The sequence below is a fragment of the Dermochelys coriacea genome, chromosome 3, assembly GCF_009764565.3.
Source record: "Dermochelys coriacea isolate rDerCor1 chromosome 3, rDerCor1.pri.v4, whole genome shotgun sequence".
NCBI classification, from domain to species: Eukaryota; Metazoa; Chordata; order Testudines; family Dermochelyidae; genus Dermochelys; species Dermochelys coriacea.
The window spans coordinates 178461611-178480175 of NC_050070.1; the positions used below are offsets into that span (position 1 = coordinate 178461611).

The 18565-nt window shown below is 47.6% G+C and overlaps 1 protein-coding gene across 8 annotated transcripts in view; it reads left to right on the forward strand.

Moving 5' to 3' along the window:
• Window positions 1–18565, forward strand: part of TTC7A (tetratricopeptide repeat domain 7A) — a 268350-nt gene that overhangs the window by 66463 nt on the left and 183322 nt on the right. For all 8 annotated transcript variants that reach the window (XM_038395347.2, XM_038395348.2, XM_038395349.2 and 5 more), the window contains 2 exons: window positions 13623–13760; window positions 14205–14288. In XM_038395347.2, coding sequence (XP_038251275.1) covers window positions 13623–13760; window positions 14205–14288 — 222 coding nt within the window. The remainder of the gene's footprint in view (window positions 1–13622; window positions 13761–14204; window positions 14289–18565) is intronic.

Below are 18565 nucleotides of genomic sequence, written 5' to 3' on the forward strand. Positions count from 1 at the left end.
ATGCCATTGACATCCTTGGAAACAGAATTCCTCTTTTCCCACCATGGGGGCACTGGTAGTGTAAATTCCGCTACACTGATTTGCCTCAGGGCCATTCTGTGGGTCAGAGGGTAACCCATCCTCTGTGTCTGTAAAGTTCTCCACATGGACTGAACCTGCACCCACATGGAGCTCCACTCACATGAAGGGACTCTAAGCAGACCAATTTTCAGAACTGAGACTCTGAGGGTGGAAGGCTAAATATTCCATTACCAGTTCCCTGACTGGGATTTCAGAAGATATCCAACCTTCCACTGAGATTTCAGAAACCAGAACAGAGGTTATTGTCAGTCTAAAGGGGAAATACCTAAATGTCATTTGCTTTGCTTTCATAATGTTGATATTGAATACCACAATTACATTATTACAGTACACTGGTATACAATATGCTGCCTCTCTCGGTTGCAGTGGATCTGCCAATTATATCTATTCTGAGAAGACACAAGTTGAACATTAGAATGCCCATAAATTAGAAGGCAGGGAGAAGCACTCATTAAAGATTTTAATGGTTTTTTTTTAAAGCTGTGTTTCAAAATGAGCAATTAAAGGATACTTCCTATCTACTTGTTCTGTGAAATAGGAGGCTGTTACATGGAGTTTGTTAGCCTGTAATTCATACTATTGTTTCACATATTATTAAGAAGCACATCTCTATGTTGTAGAATTTAATTTTCTGTAGAATAACAGAGATGTAGAATAACTGCTGAAATAGTGGCTGTTTGGGTTTGCTGCTTCAATTTGTTTTTTTATACAGATACATGTAATAAACATGACATAACTAAGCCACAATTGTCACCTAATTATGTGGCATAGTAGCATAAGTTAAATACACCATTATATATTTAAGGTAACTGTCTACTCTAGATCTTCATGCTGAATTCGCATTAATGGTCTTATGTGTCCCAGGCAATAGTCTAGAACAGGGGTTTCTCTTTTTATGGAGTAGATCACCTTCCCTCCCAATCATGATTGTGTGAATAGTTGAACTTCCTTGTGGCAACTATAACAGTTATTTATATGGAGAAGTCTTATTGGGAAAAGGTCTATTGTATTTTTGCCTGCCTTTTAACATGATTTAGCAGCTGAAAAAAAGGCTCATCTTGTGACCAGTCAGCAGTGACACTAATGGTCTGAGATCCACAGCTTGAGACCACTGTTCCCATACACTCTAAGACTGTTCCTGGCCAATGGGAGCTGCGGGAAGCGGCGGGCCACACTTCCCACAGCTCCCATAGGCCAGGAAAGGTGAACCGTGGCCACTGGGAGCTGTGGGGGACCGTGCCTGCAGATGGTCAATGTCAGCAAAATGTCTCGCGGCCCGCAATCAGCTTATCTTGATGGGCCACAGGTTGCCCACCACTGCTCTAAGATCAGAAGAGACCATCGTGATCACCTAGTCTGACCTGCAGGCCACAAAACCTCACCTATCCTCTCCTTTAATAGGTTTCAGAGTAGCAGCTGCATTAGTCTGTATTCGCAAAAAGAAAAGGAGTATTTGTGGCACCTTAGAGACTAACAATTTATTTGAGCATAAGCTTTCGTGAGCTATAGCTCACTTCATAGACACTTAAACTCTGGCTCAATTACTGAAGTCCTGAAATCATGGTTTAAAGACTTCAAATTACAGAGAATCCATCATTTACTGTAGTTTAAACCTGCAAGTGACCCGTGCCCCATGCTGCAGAAGAAGGCGAAAAAAACCCAAGGTCTCTGCCAATCTGAACTGGGGGTAAATTCCTTCCTGACCCTGTATTTAGCAATCGGACCATGAGCATGTGGGTATGACCTACCAGCCAGACATCTGGGAAAGATTTCTCTGTAGTAACTCAGAGCCCTCCCCATCTAGGGTTCCATTATCAGCCGTTGATATTTGCTGCTAGCAGTCACAGATCAGCGATATGCCATTGTAGGCAGTCTCTTCATACCGTCCCTTCCATAAACTTATCAAGCTCAGTCCTGAAGCCAGTTAGGCTTTTTACCTTTGCTGCTCCCCTTGGAAGGCTGTTCCAGAACTTCACTCCTCATATACTCCTGGTCAGAAACCTTCACCTAATTTCAAACCTAAACTTGTTGATGGACAGTTCATATCCATTTGTTTTTGTGTCTACTTAACGCTTAACTTTAACTACTCTCCCTCGCTGGTATTTATCCTTCTGATGTATTTATAGAGAGCAGTCATATCTCCCCTCAGCCTGCTATTGGTTAAGTTAAACAAGTCAAGCTCTTTGGGTCTTCTCCCATCAGGTGGGTTTTCCATTCCTCTGATCATCTTAATAGTCCCTCAAGCAAACAGAAAAAGTGAAAAATACAGTATAATGTAACGTAGCTATAAATTTGAAGACAGAGAGAAAAAGAGTAAGCTTTTATGTGCATGCAAAAAATTATTGATGTGTATTTGTAAGCTTAGAATTTTATGCATTCATAGATTAAAATAAGATGTGTTCATCAATCCAAAACATACTGATAATTCAACCTTGAATTAAAACCAAATAGAACATTTCCAAGGATAAATAATGGGGCCTCTGATTTAGTTATCCTGATGTTAAAACAATTTATCTTGTGATTATGGAGCGGAAGTTTCACTGATCTGTACTATGTGTAATACATTGTCTGAAAATATAAAGTTCTTCGAATGCTTGTTCACGTCCATTCCACATTAGGTGTGCACGTGCTGCATGCACGAGTGTCGGAAACTTTTTCCCTTAGCAGCTCCTGTTGGGCTGGCGGGCCCCCCGAGTGGCACCACTGCACCGTGCAGTGCACTGCACTGCACTGCACCTGCCGGCCCGACCCCCTCCAGTTCCTTCTTACTGTCCATAGCAGCGCTGGAACAACCTCTCTCTCGTAGAAGAGCAGTCCCTTAGCCTTTAGAGTAGCTGTTATCAGTTTGTTTACATACAGATTGTGGACACTTAAGTCATTAGGTGTTTGGAGGCCTCTAGCACCTGCCCTGGGCCACGGGCCCACGGTTTCAAGGCTTGCACCACGTGCCGCAAACCTATGCCAGTTAGTGACCCCCATGACTCGTGTCTACGTTGCCTGGGGGACAGACATCAAACTGAAAGGTGTAGGATTTGCAAGGCGTTTAAGCCAAGGACAAGGAAAGAAAGAGACTTTCGCCTAAGCAGCTGTTGATGGAGGCCGCATTGCAGCCGCTGGGTCTGGAGCGCCCAACACCAGCTGGAGTTGGTCCCGGTCGAGCTCCGACTCTGCAGACTCGCACTTGCCAGCGGCCTAGAAGGAGGTTGCAGCATTGGCAGCGGGTTGACACAAAGAACCACCAGAAAGGGCACGCCGCTCTGCAGCACCGCCCAGAGACCGGTGCTGGGAGGAGTTGAGACAGCCCTCACCAGAGGGCTCCTGCAGACGGTTCCGATCCAGGGAACACTGGCACCAGTCCCAGGGATACCAGTACCGCTCCCGGTCCCACTCAGCCAGGAGCCGCTCGTTCTCTCACCAGCGCAGATCGTTGGCACCGCCATGGCCTTCGCGATCGGCGTCACCGCAGTCCGACGCCGGCTCCGGCTGCTATAGCTACCCGCACTGTGGCCTGGAAAGCAGGGACCCTCAAGGAAGCTGGCAACTTCAATGGGGGAACTTCTGGACCACCTGAGCCAGGAGCACCAAGGGGCCCTGTCCAGGGCAAGTTACTCGATGTAGCAGTCCCAGTCCCCACACCGACGCCAGATAGTGCTGGAGGCAACAGTATCCAGGCCTCCAGCATCTCCACAGCATAGTCTGGAGAGTCTGGCTGTTCCATGAACTCCCACCCCGGCCTGAGCCGGAGGCCCCTACCACGGGATTGGGGAGCAGGAGGACCAACCAGAGCAGGTCGAGCAGCAGCTAACCTCTTTGTCTTCCCCCGATGAGGCGGTGGCGGGTACAGAGGTGTCTGGCTCTCTGCCGATAGACCATAGAGCCCACCAGGAACTGCTGCGCAGAGTCGCCCAAAATTTGGGGTTGCAGGATGAGGAGACGGTTGAGCAGGAGGACCCCATGGTGGACATTTTGAGCCCCGAAGGTCCATCCAGAATAGCGCTCCCGCTCATTAAGACCATCCAGTCTAACTATAAGACTATATGGCAGACCCAGGCCTCCAGTGCTCCAAAAGCTAAAGGAGTGGAGCGTAAATACTTTGCCCCATCTAAGGGCTATGAGTTCCTGTTCTGCCCCCGAGTCCATGCTCCCTAGTGGTTTCGGCAGTGAACAAAAGGGAGCGCCATGATCAGCAGGCCCTGGCCCCTAAGGCCAAGGAGATGAAACGCCTGGACCTTTTTGGTAGAAAGGTGTACTCATCTGGGGGCCTTCAGTTGAGAATTGCTAACCAGCAGGCCATCGTCAACAGGCATAATTTCAACTCCTGGGCAGCTGTGGGGAAGTTTAAGGACAACCTCCCACAAGGTTCCCAACAGGAGTTCACAGCCCTGGTGAACAAGGGCAAGACAGTAGCCAAGACCTCTCTCCAGGCTCCCTGGATTTGGCAGATGCGGGGTCTAGAACAATCACTTCAGGGGTGGTCATGAGGTGCTCGGCGTGGTTCCAGGAGTCAGGCCTACCCCCTGAGGTTCAGAATACACTCCAGGACCTCCCCTTCAAAGGGTCCGGGCTCTTCTCGGAACAGACAGACGCGAGGCTGCATAGCCTCAAGGACTCGCAAGCTATGCTCAAGTTGCTGGATATGCAGACCCTGACGACCCAGAGGAAGCCCTTTAAGCCGGAGCCTCCCCCTCAATGCCAGTACCAGCCTCGCCATAGGCATGAGCCTTACCGTAGGTGAGTCAGGGATAACAGGCGACTGCGCAATAACAATAATGCGCCGGACCTGAACCAAGGCCAGCACAAACCCCAGCTGGGCACTAAGCCAGGCTTTTGAAGGTGCGCTTGAGGACAGCGTAGCAGACCAGTTACTGGATCCGTCCCTTTGTTTCCTGAACCACCTGTCCCGTTTCTCCCAAGCGTGGTCCACCATTACGTCAGACCGTTGGTCTTGCGCACGGTGCGGAACGGGTACTCGCTGCAGTTCACTTCCCTCCCCCCCCCCTCCTTCCCCGTCCCTCTTCAGGGACCCCTCTCACGAGTATCTCCTAGAGGAGGAAGTCCGCTTGCTGCTAGAGAGAGGGTGGTAGAGGCGGTGCCTTATGGCCTATGGGAAAGGGATTCTACTCCCGGTACTTCCTCATCCCCAACGCCAAAGTGTGCCTTTACCCCATCCTAGACCTGCGCAGGCTCAACAAGTTCCTGGTCAAGGCCCGGTTCCGCATAGTCTCTCTGGGCACCATCATGCCTTCCCCGGATCCAGGGGACTGGTACGCTGCCTTCGACATGAAGGACGTGTACTTTCATATCCCCATCTTCCCAGCACTCAGACGGTTCCTACGCTTCACCGTGGGCCAAGAACATTACCAGTTCGCGGTTCTCCCATTCGGTCTAGCCGCGGCCCCAAGGGTGTTCATGAAGTGCATGGCAGGGGTGGCGGCCTTCTTATGGAGGCAGAGAATCCGGGTGTACCCGTACCTTGACGACTGGCTCCTGGTGGGCTGATCTGAAGCGGAGGTGTGGGGCCATGTGAAGGTGGCCCTGAGATTGTTCCGCGAACTGGGGCTCCTGGTCAACGTCCCCAAGTCCACATTCGTACCCATGCAGAGAGTGGAATTCATAGGGGCGATCCTGGACACAGTGCAGGCCAGGGCAAGCTTTCGGGTATCCCGATTGCAGGCTATCCAACAAGCAATGGCTTCCCTGCGCTAGTTTCCAACGACAACAGCCAGGTGCTGTCTGCGGCTGCTGGGCCACATGGCAGCATTCACGCACGTGGTCAGGCATGCCAGACTGAGACTCAGGACTCTGCAGGTGTGGCTCACTCGGGCGTACCGCCCAGGCAGGGACCCCCTGTACTTGGTAGTGACAGCCCGAAGGGATGTGCTGGATTCCCCGCTGTGGTGGCCATCCCAGCCTGTGGTTTGCGAAGACATCCCCTTTGCCACCCCACTTCCAGACCTGACGCTGGTAATGGATGCATCAGACCACGGATGGGGGGCTCACCTGGGGGACCTCATGACGCAGGGGTTGTGTCTGAGGCAGAGCAGTCGCTCCATATCAAGGTGAAGGAGCTCAGGGCAGTTCGTCTCGCCTGCCAGACCTTTCACGCCACTCTGGGTGGTCACAGTGTGACAGTTCTGACGGACAACACTACTGCCATGTTTTATATAAACAAGCAGGGTGGGGCTCGTTCCTTACCACTCTGTCGCGAGGCTTTCCTCCTCTGGGACCTTTGCATAGCCCATGCAATTCACCTTGAGGCGTCCCATCTCCCAGGGGTACGGAATGAGCTGGCGGATTCCATCAGCAGGTCGTACCGCATACACAAGTGGACGCTCAGGGTGGACATTGTGCTTTCGCTCTTCCACAGGTGGGGGTTTCCCTGGGTAGATCTGTTTGCCACTAGGGCCAATGCCCAGTGCCCGCGGTTCTGCTCGTTCCAGGGCCGCAGCCCAGGCTCACTTGAAGATGCGTTTGTTATCCCATGGAGCGGGGGCTTGATGTATGCCTTGCCCCCGCTCCCCTTGGTGCACAAGGTCCTGCTCAAGGTGCGCAGGGACAGGGCGGTGGTGATTCTCATCGCCCCAGCCTGGGCCTGCCAACACTGGTACACATCGCTCCTAGAGCTGTCTGTGGAGGCCCCAGTAGTCCTGCCCCTACACCGGGACCTCATTACACAGGACAGCAGGCAGCTTCTCCACCCCGACCAGCAGTCGCTGCACCTAATGGTGTGGAGGCTCTGTGGCTAAACGCCCTGGAGAGCCAGTGCTGCCTTCCTGTGCAGCAGATTCTGCTTGGCAGTAGAAAGCCCTCTGCCAAGGCGGCCTATATGGCCAAGTAGAAAAAGTTCTTGTGTTGGTGTGAATCCCGACAGGTGTGGCCAGGCCAGGCCCCGGGGCAGGCCATTCTGGAGTACCTTCTGCACCTCAAGCAGCAAGGGCTAGCCCCGTCCTCGCTCAGAGTGCACCTGGCGGCCATCTCCACCTTCCATCCGGGGTTCTTGGGGGGGGCTCAGTGTTTTCCCACCCAATGGTGGGATGGTTCCTTAAGGGGTTGGCGAGGGTGTTCCCATACTCCCGCCACCCGGTCCCTCCATGGAACCTTAACCTGGTCCTTCCTAAACTCATGGGACCCCCTTTCGAGCCCCTCGCTACCTGTTCTCTCCTCCACCTTTCCTGGAAGGTGGCATTTCTGGTTGCCATTACCTCGGCCAGAAGGGTGTCCGAACTGAGGGCCCTCACCTCTAAGCCACCGTATACAGTATTTCACAAGGACAAGGTGCAGCTCCGGCTGCACCCCAAGTTCCTCCCTAAGGTGGTCTCCCAATTCCATCTGGGCTAGGACATTTGTCTGCCGCTATTCTTCCCGAAACCCCATACAGACTCGAGTCACCGCAGCTTGCACGCCCTGGATATGTGTCGAGCGCTGGCGTTCTATTTGGAACGCACCAAGCCCTTTCGAAAATCCACGCACTGTTTGTGGCTGTAGCCGGGAGGATAAAAGGCCACCCAGTGTCGGCGCAGCAGATTTCTTCTTGGATTACAAGCTGCATCCGGGCATGCTATGAGCTCGCAGGTGTTCCGGCCCCGGCGGTCATGGCCCACTCGACCATGGTGCAGGCGACTTCCACGGCATTCCTGTCACAGGTCCCGATCCAGGAGATCTGTAGAGCAGCCACCTGGTCCTCGGTGCACACCTTCACAACCCACTGTATGGTCAACCAGCAGGCCAGAGAGGACGCGGCAGTTGGCAGAGTGGTCCTCCATGCAGTTGTTCCGTGACTCCTACCCTCTTCCAGAGGTAAGCTTGTGATTCATCTAATGTGGAATGGATGTGAACAAGCACTCGATGAGGAAAAACGGTTACTTACTTTCTCGTAACTGTTGTTCTTCGAGATGTTGTTCACGTTCATTCCACCACCCACTCTGCTACCCCTCTGTCGGAGTCGCCGGCAAGAAGGAACTGGAGGGGGTCAGGCCGGCAGGGGTATATATGCACGGCGCAGTGGCGCCACTTGGTGGGCCCACTGGCCCAATGGGAGCCGCTAAGGGAAAAAGTTTCCTACGCTCGTGCACGCGGTGCGCGCACACCTAATGTGGAATGGATGTAAACAACACATCCTGAAGAACAACAGTTACGAGAAAGTAACCGGTGTTTTCATTTTTTTTTTTTTTTTACAGCTAAGGTAAAATATCGCTGTAATTGTACAACTTCCCTGTTTGCATTTACATAACTGGGATAATAAATTTACAGAGCAGCTCTAATGATAGCTAGGTATTGCTAAGATCTAACTATGTTTCTTAGTGACAGGCATCATTAGAACAGGAAAAAAAGCTGCCCAATGTACTCTGGTAGTTAGCGTCAGGGAGGCACACGCTGTGGGTGTAGTTAGACTGACATTCAGTAGATAATGTAAATACAAACAGCTTTCCCTAACAGACAAGCTCAAGGTCATCTCTATCTTTTTTTCAATATAAATGCTGATATTGACTTCCAGATATAATCAGTATGTGTGTTGCTCAGTCATTCGCAAAGCTGGGCTGCACATATAATCACCATGTCGGGTGCCAGCAGGGATCTTTTCCTTCCCCCTTTGAAATTAACATTGTAAAGGGGAAATGAATGAAGAGGCAAGGATAAAACACAGCATCAGATTGCCCCAGTGGTGTGTGTATGTGTGTATAATCTGGGAAGGAAAGGAAATCTCTGTGAGGTTCTCCTCATGGAGGTTTCTCCTGACCCATTCCATCACAGAGATGGGCTTATCTTCTATGGAACAAGGTGTGGGACCAGCCCCCACACTTGTGAATCCTGGAGGATGATCTGAAGGAGGCCAGAGTATCCCTATTCACATGATGATCCATGCCTTTGTCACCCTGAGGTTAGACTACTGCAGTGTGCCCTGCATGGGGTTGCAACTTAAACCAACTGGGAAACTGAAACTGGTGAGAGGATGGCAACCTGCTTAGGAAGCAAGGTAGCTTGCCAGGAGTACATGACATTAGTACTGTTCTGTATTCTATGGTGGGCTACGCATGTGGATTTTGAGCTATAAAGCAGTAAGAGTAGGTCTACATAGCAAAGAAAAACCCGTGGCTGGCCTGTGCCAGCCAACTCAGGCTCATGGGTCTCATTTCATTGCTGTGTAGGCTTCTGGGGGGAGCGAGCCCTGGGACCCTCCCACCTAGCAGGGTCCTAGAGCCCAGTCTCTAGCCTGAGCCCAGAAGTCTGCGCAGCAGTGAAACATCCCCGTAGCCTGAGACCCACAAGCCCGAGTGGTGTCTAGTTGCTGTGTAGACATACTCTAAAGTACTTGGGTCCATTTTGTTCTGAAATGGCCTTTGTTGATCTTCACAGCATATTGCAAGGGCTGCCTCCTTCCTTGGGGAGTGATAAAGGCTGATGTTTGTGGACAAAGGGCTATTATTTATTTTTATTAAGAATAGGTTTGGTTTGGTTTGTATTTGCTTGCAGGTCAGGAGAAGCGCCTGAGTTTATTTTTATTTGATTGTATTTTTAATGTATGGTAAAGGCACCTAGAACCCAGCACAGGCACTTGGAAAAAAAAAATAGGGTGGGATTTTCAAAAAAGTGATTTAGAACCATAAACCCCATTGAGTTTCACTGAGACTTGTGCTCCCAAGTCATGTAGATGCTCTTGAAAGTCCCACCTATATTCATTATAAATTTAAATAAATACAGCATGAAATCCTGGCTAATGTTGTTCTATATCTCAGTATTATTCATCTTGGAAATAGTAAACCATGAAAATGTATTGATTCACCCCAAATGGTTTTCAATAAACGAGTCACAATTTTTTCCTGTATGTAATATTATAGTAATAAATGGTATCTCAAGTCTCTCAATGATTACTTCTAATATCTAACTAATACAAGGTACTAACTGACCTTTTTAGTGTATAATACATATTATTGCAGCATTAACAGCCAATGTGAACAAAATACAGTGTTGTCAACTCTCATGATTTTATCACGAGTCTCGTAATATTTTCTTATTTTGAACTGCTCTCTTTCTAGGTAAAGGTGCAGTATCTTCAGATTGAGAAGCTATTCTAAAATCATATACCCCTGTAATACGCCATTTATTGCAGGATCTGATATTCTCAAAGGGGCACATGGCACTGATATGTAATATTGATCTGTTAGCAGAAATTGATGGACATTCTCCAGTTTTGATGAATCTTCTATCTCTCTGCTAATACAAAATCACAATTCAGTACTAGACAGAGGCCCAAAATAGCAGCAGGGTAAGGCTGACTATGACGTGAGGCTGATTCGCAGTTTACGAAATATGTGGGTGCTTTTTCAGTGTAGCTATTTTTCACAAAAGTTTGTAGTGAGTAACTGATGCAGAAACTTTTTTTTAAAGCTGTCGTATAAGTGTGGGAGGATTTAATTGGCAGTAAGGATCATTCTATGCACTTTTACCTTAACCTTTTAGCCCTACCATGTTATCTTCTTTTTTTAAAGGTTAATCCTTAAGGCAAGTTTAACAATTTAATTGACTTTTCATTCTTCTTTGTTTAATATTTGCTTTCCTGTCACATTGGACAATAAATTAAGATTACTTCATTATATTTTGGGGCCCTGATTGAAAGATTGATTTGAAACTGACTAAACATTAAAGTCTCAGTTTCATTTTCTGGTTCTCATACACTATTGTAATGCAGCAAAATGTGTGCTGCAAACTGTAGGGGATTTTTTTATAAACAAAATTTAATTTCATTGTGATTTTTAAAAAAAATAATAATTGAAATGTTGGTTTTAGAGTTTGTAAAAGCTTGTTTTTACCAGACTTTACATTTTGGGCTGAATTAGACCTGTCAGTTTCCTTTAACTATGGTTGCCATTTAGCCCTTTGTTAGGGATTATGCTGATTGTCAGTAATTGTGTTGGCCTCCTCAACTGGGGATTACAATGGACGAGAAGCTGGATACGAGTCAACAGTGTGCCATTGTTGACAAGAAGGCTAACGGCATATTGGGCTGCACTAGTAGGAGCATTGCCAGCAGATCAAAGGAAGTGATTATTCCGCTCTATTTGGCACTGGTGAGGCCACATCTGGAGTATTGCGACCAGTTTTGGGCCCCCACTACAGAAAGGATGTGGACAAATTGGAGAGAGTCCAGTGGAGGGCAACAAAAATTATTAGGGGCCTGGGGCGCATGATTTATGAGGAGAGGCTGAGGGAACTGGGCTTAGTTAGTCTGCAGAAAATAAGAGTGAAGGGGGATTTGATAGCAGCCTTCAACTACCTGAAGTGGGGGTTTCAAAGAGGATGGAGCTCAGCTGTTCTCAGTAGCAGCAGATGACAGAACAAGGAGTAATGGTCTCAAGTTGCAGTGAAGGAGGTCTAGGTTGCACATTAGGAAAACTATTTCACTACGAGGGTGGTCAAGCTCTGAAATGGGTTACTTTGAGAGGTTGTGGAATCTTCATCCTTAGAGGTTTTTAAGGCCCGGCTTGACAAAGCCCTGGCTGGGATGATTTAGTTGGGGTTGGTCCTGCTTTGAGCACGGTGTTGGACTAGATGACCTCCTAAGGTCTCTTCCAACCCTAATCTTCTATGAGTCTATGATTCTAACTGTGGCTATGAATGTTTGTAACATATAATATATAACGATGAAACAGCTGCAGTTTTATCATAATGAAATATACGTGGTCTGTAAGACCTCCATATTCTGTCATTTTTTTTATATGCTTGATTCCTGTGTTTAACCTTTTGACAGGATCATTTCTCTGCAGTTAGAGAGAAAAAGACATGAAAATACGATTACAAGATAAACCTTGCAGCCTTCCCATTTGGGAGGAATAGGTGGGTTGGGGTTTTTTTGCCCTTGATGGAACTGTGGGGAATCTTAGTTTTCCCAGCTTGGATAATGTTCAGCCCTTGATGTCCTTTCAGCTGAGGAGCTCCAGATGGGATTTCTGTGGAGCCTGTCTGCAGTTCTGTTGAATGCCATGAGGCACTCCCTCCAGGGTTATAGGCACATCATCCCTACTCTGGAGTCAGCCATGCCCAATTCTGTGCTAGGGTGGTTGTCAGCCTCTGGTCAAATTCCTCATAGTAGGAGCAGGTTGCTGGGGAGTTCCCAGACACTCAATTCCCATCCTTTACTTTGCGCTGGTAGTCTGGAAGCTTTTGATCTGCTCCCTGCACCAGACAGTGGTGCAGTAGGTCTCGAATCCCACCTGCCTCGTAGAGGTCTTTTCAGATAAATGCAGATTCTTGGTGTTCCTGTCAAAATCATGGACCTCATAGTCCTCATACCATAGGTGGACCAGAATTCTGCAGTATTATACCCTTGTACCTCTGGATGAGCCAGCAGCCTGTGTTCTGAGGGGTGCAGGTGCCTATCAGAGGGTTTTGTGTGTGTGGATGGTAGTGTGGTTTGGGCTTAAACACTTATCAGAGCCCATGCCCATGTTGTATAGTAGTCATACCCTCAGGGGCTGGATGCTTTGGATGATATCCTAGCCTCACTGAAGTCGCAGTGGGGTCAGGATTTTATCCTTTGTCTTTGGCTATGACTACACTATGCAGCTTTTAGCAACAGGGCTGTGTCACTACAGCCAAGTCACTAAAAGGCATGCAGTGTAGTTGCTGTTTGTCAGCTCTCCTGCTGACAAAAAACTTCCACCCCCAATGAGCGGCATCAGCATTGTCGGCAGGAGAGAGCTCCTGTCAACAAAGAGTTGTTCACACCGGCGCTTGTCATCGCAAAACTTCCGTCTCTTGGGAGGGTGTTTTTTTAACACCTCTGAAAGACAAAAGTTTTGTCGTTCAGTTGCCAGTATAGACACTGGAGTCAAACCTGAGTCCCTTATATGGCAGCTCAGAATATTCCTAGTGAGTTACTGGACTGCCCTTATCTTGTCAGAAGTTAAAAGGTTGGTTCTATTTAAATTGAATTTTCAGTGTATTGCAATGAATTATGAGTTATGTATAATAAATTATTATCTGTACAAATTATGTTTTTAAAAAAATCTTATTGGCGTGACATTGCAAAAGGCCTCTGCATGCATTAACATGATGACAGACAAATCCAATTACTAGGGCAACATGCCCAAATTAACTAATAAAAAGTGAACAGCAGAAAGGATTAAAAGAAATACCTACCATTGGGAAGTAATAAACTATCAGAAGCCTGGGGGAATATACAGCAATGTAGGTGCAATCGCCACAGGTGCAGGCAATTGAAATAGTTAGGTACACAATTTATATGGGGCCCTGGGATTCTGACTCCTGGAAATTCTGGCCCAATAGCTCATTTCCATCTGTAATTTCTATCATTCTGCAAGTTAATGGTGATGAGCTGTTTCCAGAATTTCCTTTCATATGTATGCCATCCTGAATTAGCCTCATGCAAATAAATGGGGAGGTAGGTCTACTGCTTGTTTTGACATACATGGAGTGATAATGGGTAAACACAGTCAATCACAGACAGATACCCTTCTGCATTTGGCTTGGTGCCCTCAATTCGCTGTCATCAGGTCAGATTTCTTATTTGTGTTTGTGACCAGGCGAATAGAGATGCAGTAATTAGCCGTGCCCCTGACCAGAAGGATGATCGAGCTGTCAGCCTCCAGGATGCTTCTGCAGTGTATGACCTTCTGAGTATCACGCTGGGCAGAAGAGGGCAGTATGTCATGCTTTCTGAGGTACCTGATCTTTTACTGAGACATCAGCGTAATTCTTGTAAACAAACACTGTCCTTTGAAAAATAATTGTTGAATGTTGGTGGTGGGAGTGAGCAGGAAAGACAGTAGTTGAAAATTTTTAGAAACAGCTTCAAGTCTGTGTCAGTTTAGGTAAAAAATATACACGTCTGAGTGCCCAAACTAGGCTCCTAAAGCCATCCAAGGCACTTAAATAAAAGGGGCCCGATTTTCAGAGATGCTGAGCATTAACTTTTAACTTTTTAACTAACCATTAACTTAGGAGGGAAATTGAAAAAGGGAACAATGCCATAAAAGATCACTTCTGGCCATTTCAAATTGTCCATTTGTGCAAGCCCTTACTTGGCCACTGAGCTGTCTGAGCAGCAGCCTTGACAGAGGGAGAAAAATGCATCTCTGACATTTCTCCCAATGTTTATTTTTCAGTGTCTGGAGCGAGCAATGAAGTTTGCATTTGGTGAATTTCACCTCTGGTACCAGCTGGCCCTTTCCATGGTGGCTTGTGGGAAGGTAAGGCCTAAGTCAGAGGAGCATGTTTTTCATCTGTGGGATGTACAGAATCCACATATTTTATATGAGTTAATGACTGTGTACAGCCTATGTGAAAAGTTAGAGCTCCCTGGTTAGATTCCCACTGTACTTCTAATCGGATGTGTTAACTAGACAGTTCTTTCACCTTCTAGGGCAGGGGCATGGTTTAGTGGTCATTACACCAGAGTCAGAGTCTAAATCTAGGTTCTTTTTCCCAGCTCTGTAACAGGCTGGTAGTATGACATGTCACCTAACCCCTTTGTGCCTTGGTTTCCCTATCTGTAATATTTGGATAATAGTAATACTGATTTGCCTTACATGGGTATTAATGTTTGTTAGTTGCTCTGAGCTCCTTGAATGAAATGTGCTGTCTAAGCATTAAAATATCATTGTTCTATTTTCTGTTGTGAGAATGAGTATGGCCTACATGCAGGAACGGCATTAATAAACATTGGTACTTAAACTATTTGTATTGCATATAAAATTTAAATTAGTACTGCTATGTCACAGTAGGATTTTTGGGGACTATGTGGACCATCTCATTAACTTGTATGTTAAATATATTTGTACATTAAAAGCAGAAAGAAAATATTAGACCAATCATAAAGCGTGGCATATACAAGAGCAGTTAGGTGCTGAGGTGGAGATTTTCAAGAGGATGCTTGCTCCTAAATCCTTTAGGGGCTTTGAAAATCATTGCACACACACAAAAGATTCATACAATGTATCAAATCATAAACAAGCCATAAACTGCTGGTCAATTAACAAGATTAGTGCTGTAATGCCAACACCCTGCACTGTCCTGTGAAAGGCACAGGTTTGGGGGAAGATTTTTTCAAAGCATAAATGGGAATTAGGTACCCAGCCCACCTTGACTTTCAGTTGAATTGGGCACTTAATTGGCCAATGTGCCCTTACAAATCCCCAAATCCACAGCCACTCTGTCAGATTAAGGAGTGGCTTTGCCTGCTTCCAAGGGAGCATTGCCTACTCCTCTGAAGCAGACAAGACTGTGGTTCTGATGATCCAGCAGAAGAAAGGTGAAGGAAGGAGATGCAAAAGCCAATTTAGAAACATAGTGAGCATGTCCAGAGGGCTCTTATAGGGACACAGAGGACCCCAAGGTGAAACTCTTAACAATAAATAGGGTCCTAACCTATTGCCATTAACAATTTGATTGAGAACTCTGTCCTTCTCTTCATGTTACATATTTGCTTATGTACCTGTTCTGGTATCCTTTAGATATTACACATTCAGTATTAAAAAGAAATTAAAAAAGCAGTAAAACTCACACTTGCCTCAGTATAAATGTATGTAAATAATTGAAATCAAAGGGCATCCTATCCTATTGCCTAGACTTTAAATGTTCAGGAAGTGAAGTGGCCTGATAAATTGATGTAAGAGCTCTAAATACTCTGAACCTTATATGGAGCAGAGGGAGTTCCCTTACCTAACAGTCCCATCTGTGCAGTATTCCATTTCTAGTCCTGAAGTATTCCTAGAGGATTCCTGTCATACGCTCTGCAATGCGTCATCTTTCTAATGGGAGATGTGGCATACATTTTTACATTGCTTTTCAGCTTGTGCAGAACAGAGTTCATTTGAATGTAAGCACTCAAATGTAGCAGGGAGGGATGATGAGCAGTATGGTCAATGTAGACCACAGAACACAAAATACACTTGAGCTTTCAGAGGTAAGAGATATGTTTTCACCTGTCTCTCAGCCACAGCTAATTCCTGACCACATTACCAAGACATGAGATCCCACATCCTAAGATGGAACTTTTCCTGCAGCATTGGAAATCAGACTCATAAATCTTTGGTGTCATGGGAACCCAGATCAATAGACCCTTTTATTGACCTGCAAATCTTGAAACCTTCAATATTACATTGCAAAATCTGTCCTGTGTAAAAGTGGTGTCAAATCCAATCTTGCTCTCTATTTATACTATGTTCTGCTTGTGTTAACTTGCACTTCACATTTCCTCCTTCACCAAGTCAAGGGATACTTAAGAGTCAAAATTCCAGCCACTTCTTCCATCTGCTAGCTAACAAATTAGCCAAGTGGAGTATGTTGTTTTTCACAGGTGTATCAGTCTGATCATTAGGTCAGTAAGGTATGCTTGTTTACTGTATAAATGCTGTAGGATTTACGCATTATTTTATTTGTGCTCCTCTTCTTCACAAAGATGGGAACACTGCTCTGTAGGATATTCACATTGGGCAAATCAGTGGTTCTTCGAGTGCTTGCTCGTGTCAATTCCATGCTAGGTGTATGCGCACCCACCTGCCCGAGATTTTTCCTTTAGTGGTATCTGTAGAGTCGGCTCTGGCGCCCTCTGGAGCCTTGCGCTTATGCTCCAGTATATGAGGCGCCACAGGTACTGCGCCCTATCAGTTCCTTCTTACTGCCTGTGAGGGTCGCAGGAACGCCTTTCTCCCTTCACAGTTTGCAAAGTGCTCTTTGTGATTTGACTTCATAGTTGTATATAGTTCATTAAGTATAGTTAGGTAAGTAGTTAGTCTAGATAGTAGTCCCCCTAGGGACTTTGTCCCCAGGACAGGGCATGCTCCAGTCCTTGGGTTTCAAACCGTGTGCCATCTGCCATAGACCTATGCCTGTCAGCAACCCCCACTCAAGCTGTCTAAGGTGTCTGGGGGAATTGCACATTAAAGAGAAGTGCAAAATCTGTAAGGACTTTACGTCATGCACTCCAAAGGATAGAGACATTCATCTCAATGCCCTTCTGATAGAGGCAGCTTTCAGACGGGCCTCAGGACCCTCCTTCTCCGACTCGGCACCAAGTACCTCAGCCTCAGAATGGAGCGCCCTACTGCCACTAGTTTCCTCCCGGCACTGCTCACCATGACTGGTGCTGCAGATGCACCGCAGAAAGCAGCTCACTGACCGTGGACACTCCCTGGCCTCATAAAAAGATGGAAAAGCGGTGGTAGGCAAAGGACCCAGCTTGGACCATCGGCCTCTGACAGGACTGCAAGGTGAAGCTTCTCTGCTCAGGGCTTTGAGACCGGTACGGGAAACACCTCTGACTTCAGGGAGCGGCAGGGGTCCTATGCACCTTATAGTGCCCTCCACACCAGAGGCCTTCCAAGCGGTCAGGGACCTGATGGCTCTACCAGTGCCATCTACTCTGAGGGACCATCCCCCACTGGCGGAACCAGTAAAGGTCCCGCCTCCCAAGGGTAAACCACCCAAGGGTCCATCCCAATGGCTAGTTGGGCATTACCGCTCTCTAGAGTCCTGCAGCCACTCCACAACGCCATGGCCCCAGTTTCTGGCACTGCACCCACGGTCTCCTACTCCGCGACTCCAGTTCCCAAGCCTGCGTTCCCAATCCCCAGCACTGAGAAAAGGATCACAGACCACTTGGCGTCAGTCCAGATCTCCCTGGTACTGTCAGCCTCTGGCACTGGTCACTGCACTGCCATTCTCTGACGCCCCGTTCCCGATCTCCATCACCTTGGTCTCTGTCTCCATGTGTCTCACCACTGACTCAGCTCCAGTCTCTGACACAACACCGCTCTTCAGACCCAACCAGTGGTCACCTTCTCTGCATCACTGCTTGGCACCGCATCCGAGCCAACAGCGAGAGGCACCATCAGCACCACTTTGGTCTCTGAGAGAGGAGGCCTCCTCGGAGTTGGAAGGGGATTGCAGTTCTGCGAAGGCACTGATCGGTCCTGCAGTGGGTGCCTGGCCACACGGGCAATGGCCACTCAAAGGGCTGCACTGGAACTAACAGGGGCTCCCTATAATGCCGGGACCATACTCTCAGCGGTCTTCCTTCACCACAACAGGGAAGTGGACTACGGCACACCTGTCTCGGTACTGGAACCAGATTAGGGTTCTGAAGCAGGTACTAAGGTACAGGCTTCGACTCAAGGGGAAGCCTCCCCGATAGAGGAAGGGATACCTGTCCCCTGCCCAGTGTTGCCATCGTCCCTGGACGAGATGGTCACCAGGCCTGCCCACCCACTCTCTCTGGATGGGCACATGAGGACCTCTTGAAGAGGATGGCCTTGAATTTGGGGTTAGAGGCAGAGGAATTTACTGAACCCTCTGACAGCCTCCTTGATATCCTGGTTGCAGTGGTGCCATCTAGGATGGCACGCCTGGTACACGATGAGGTTCTGAAGTTAATTGAGGCCTTCTGGCAGACCTCATTCTCCCTGCCCGCAGCTTTGAACAGGGCAGAAAAGAAGTACTACATCCCAGCCAAGGGCTATGAGTACTT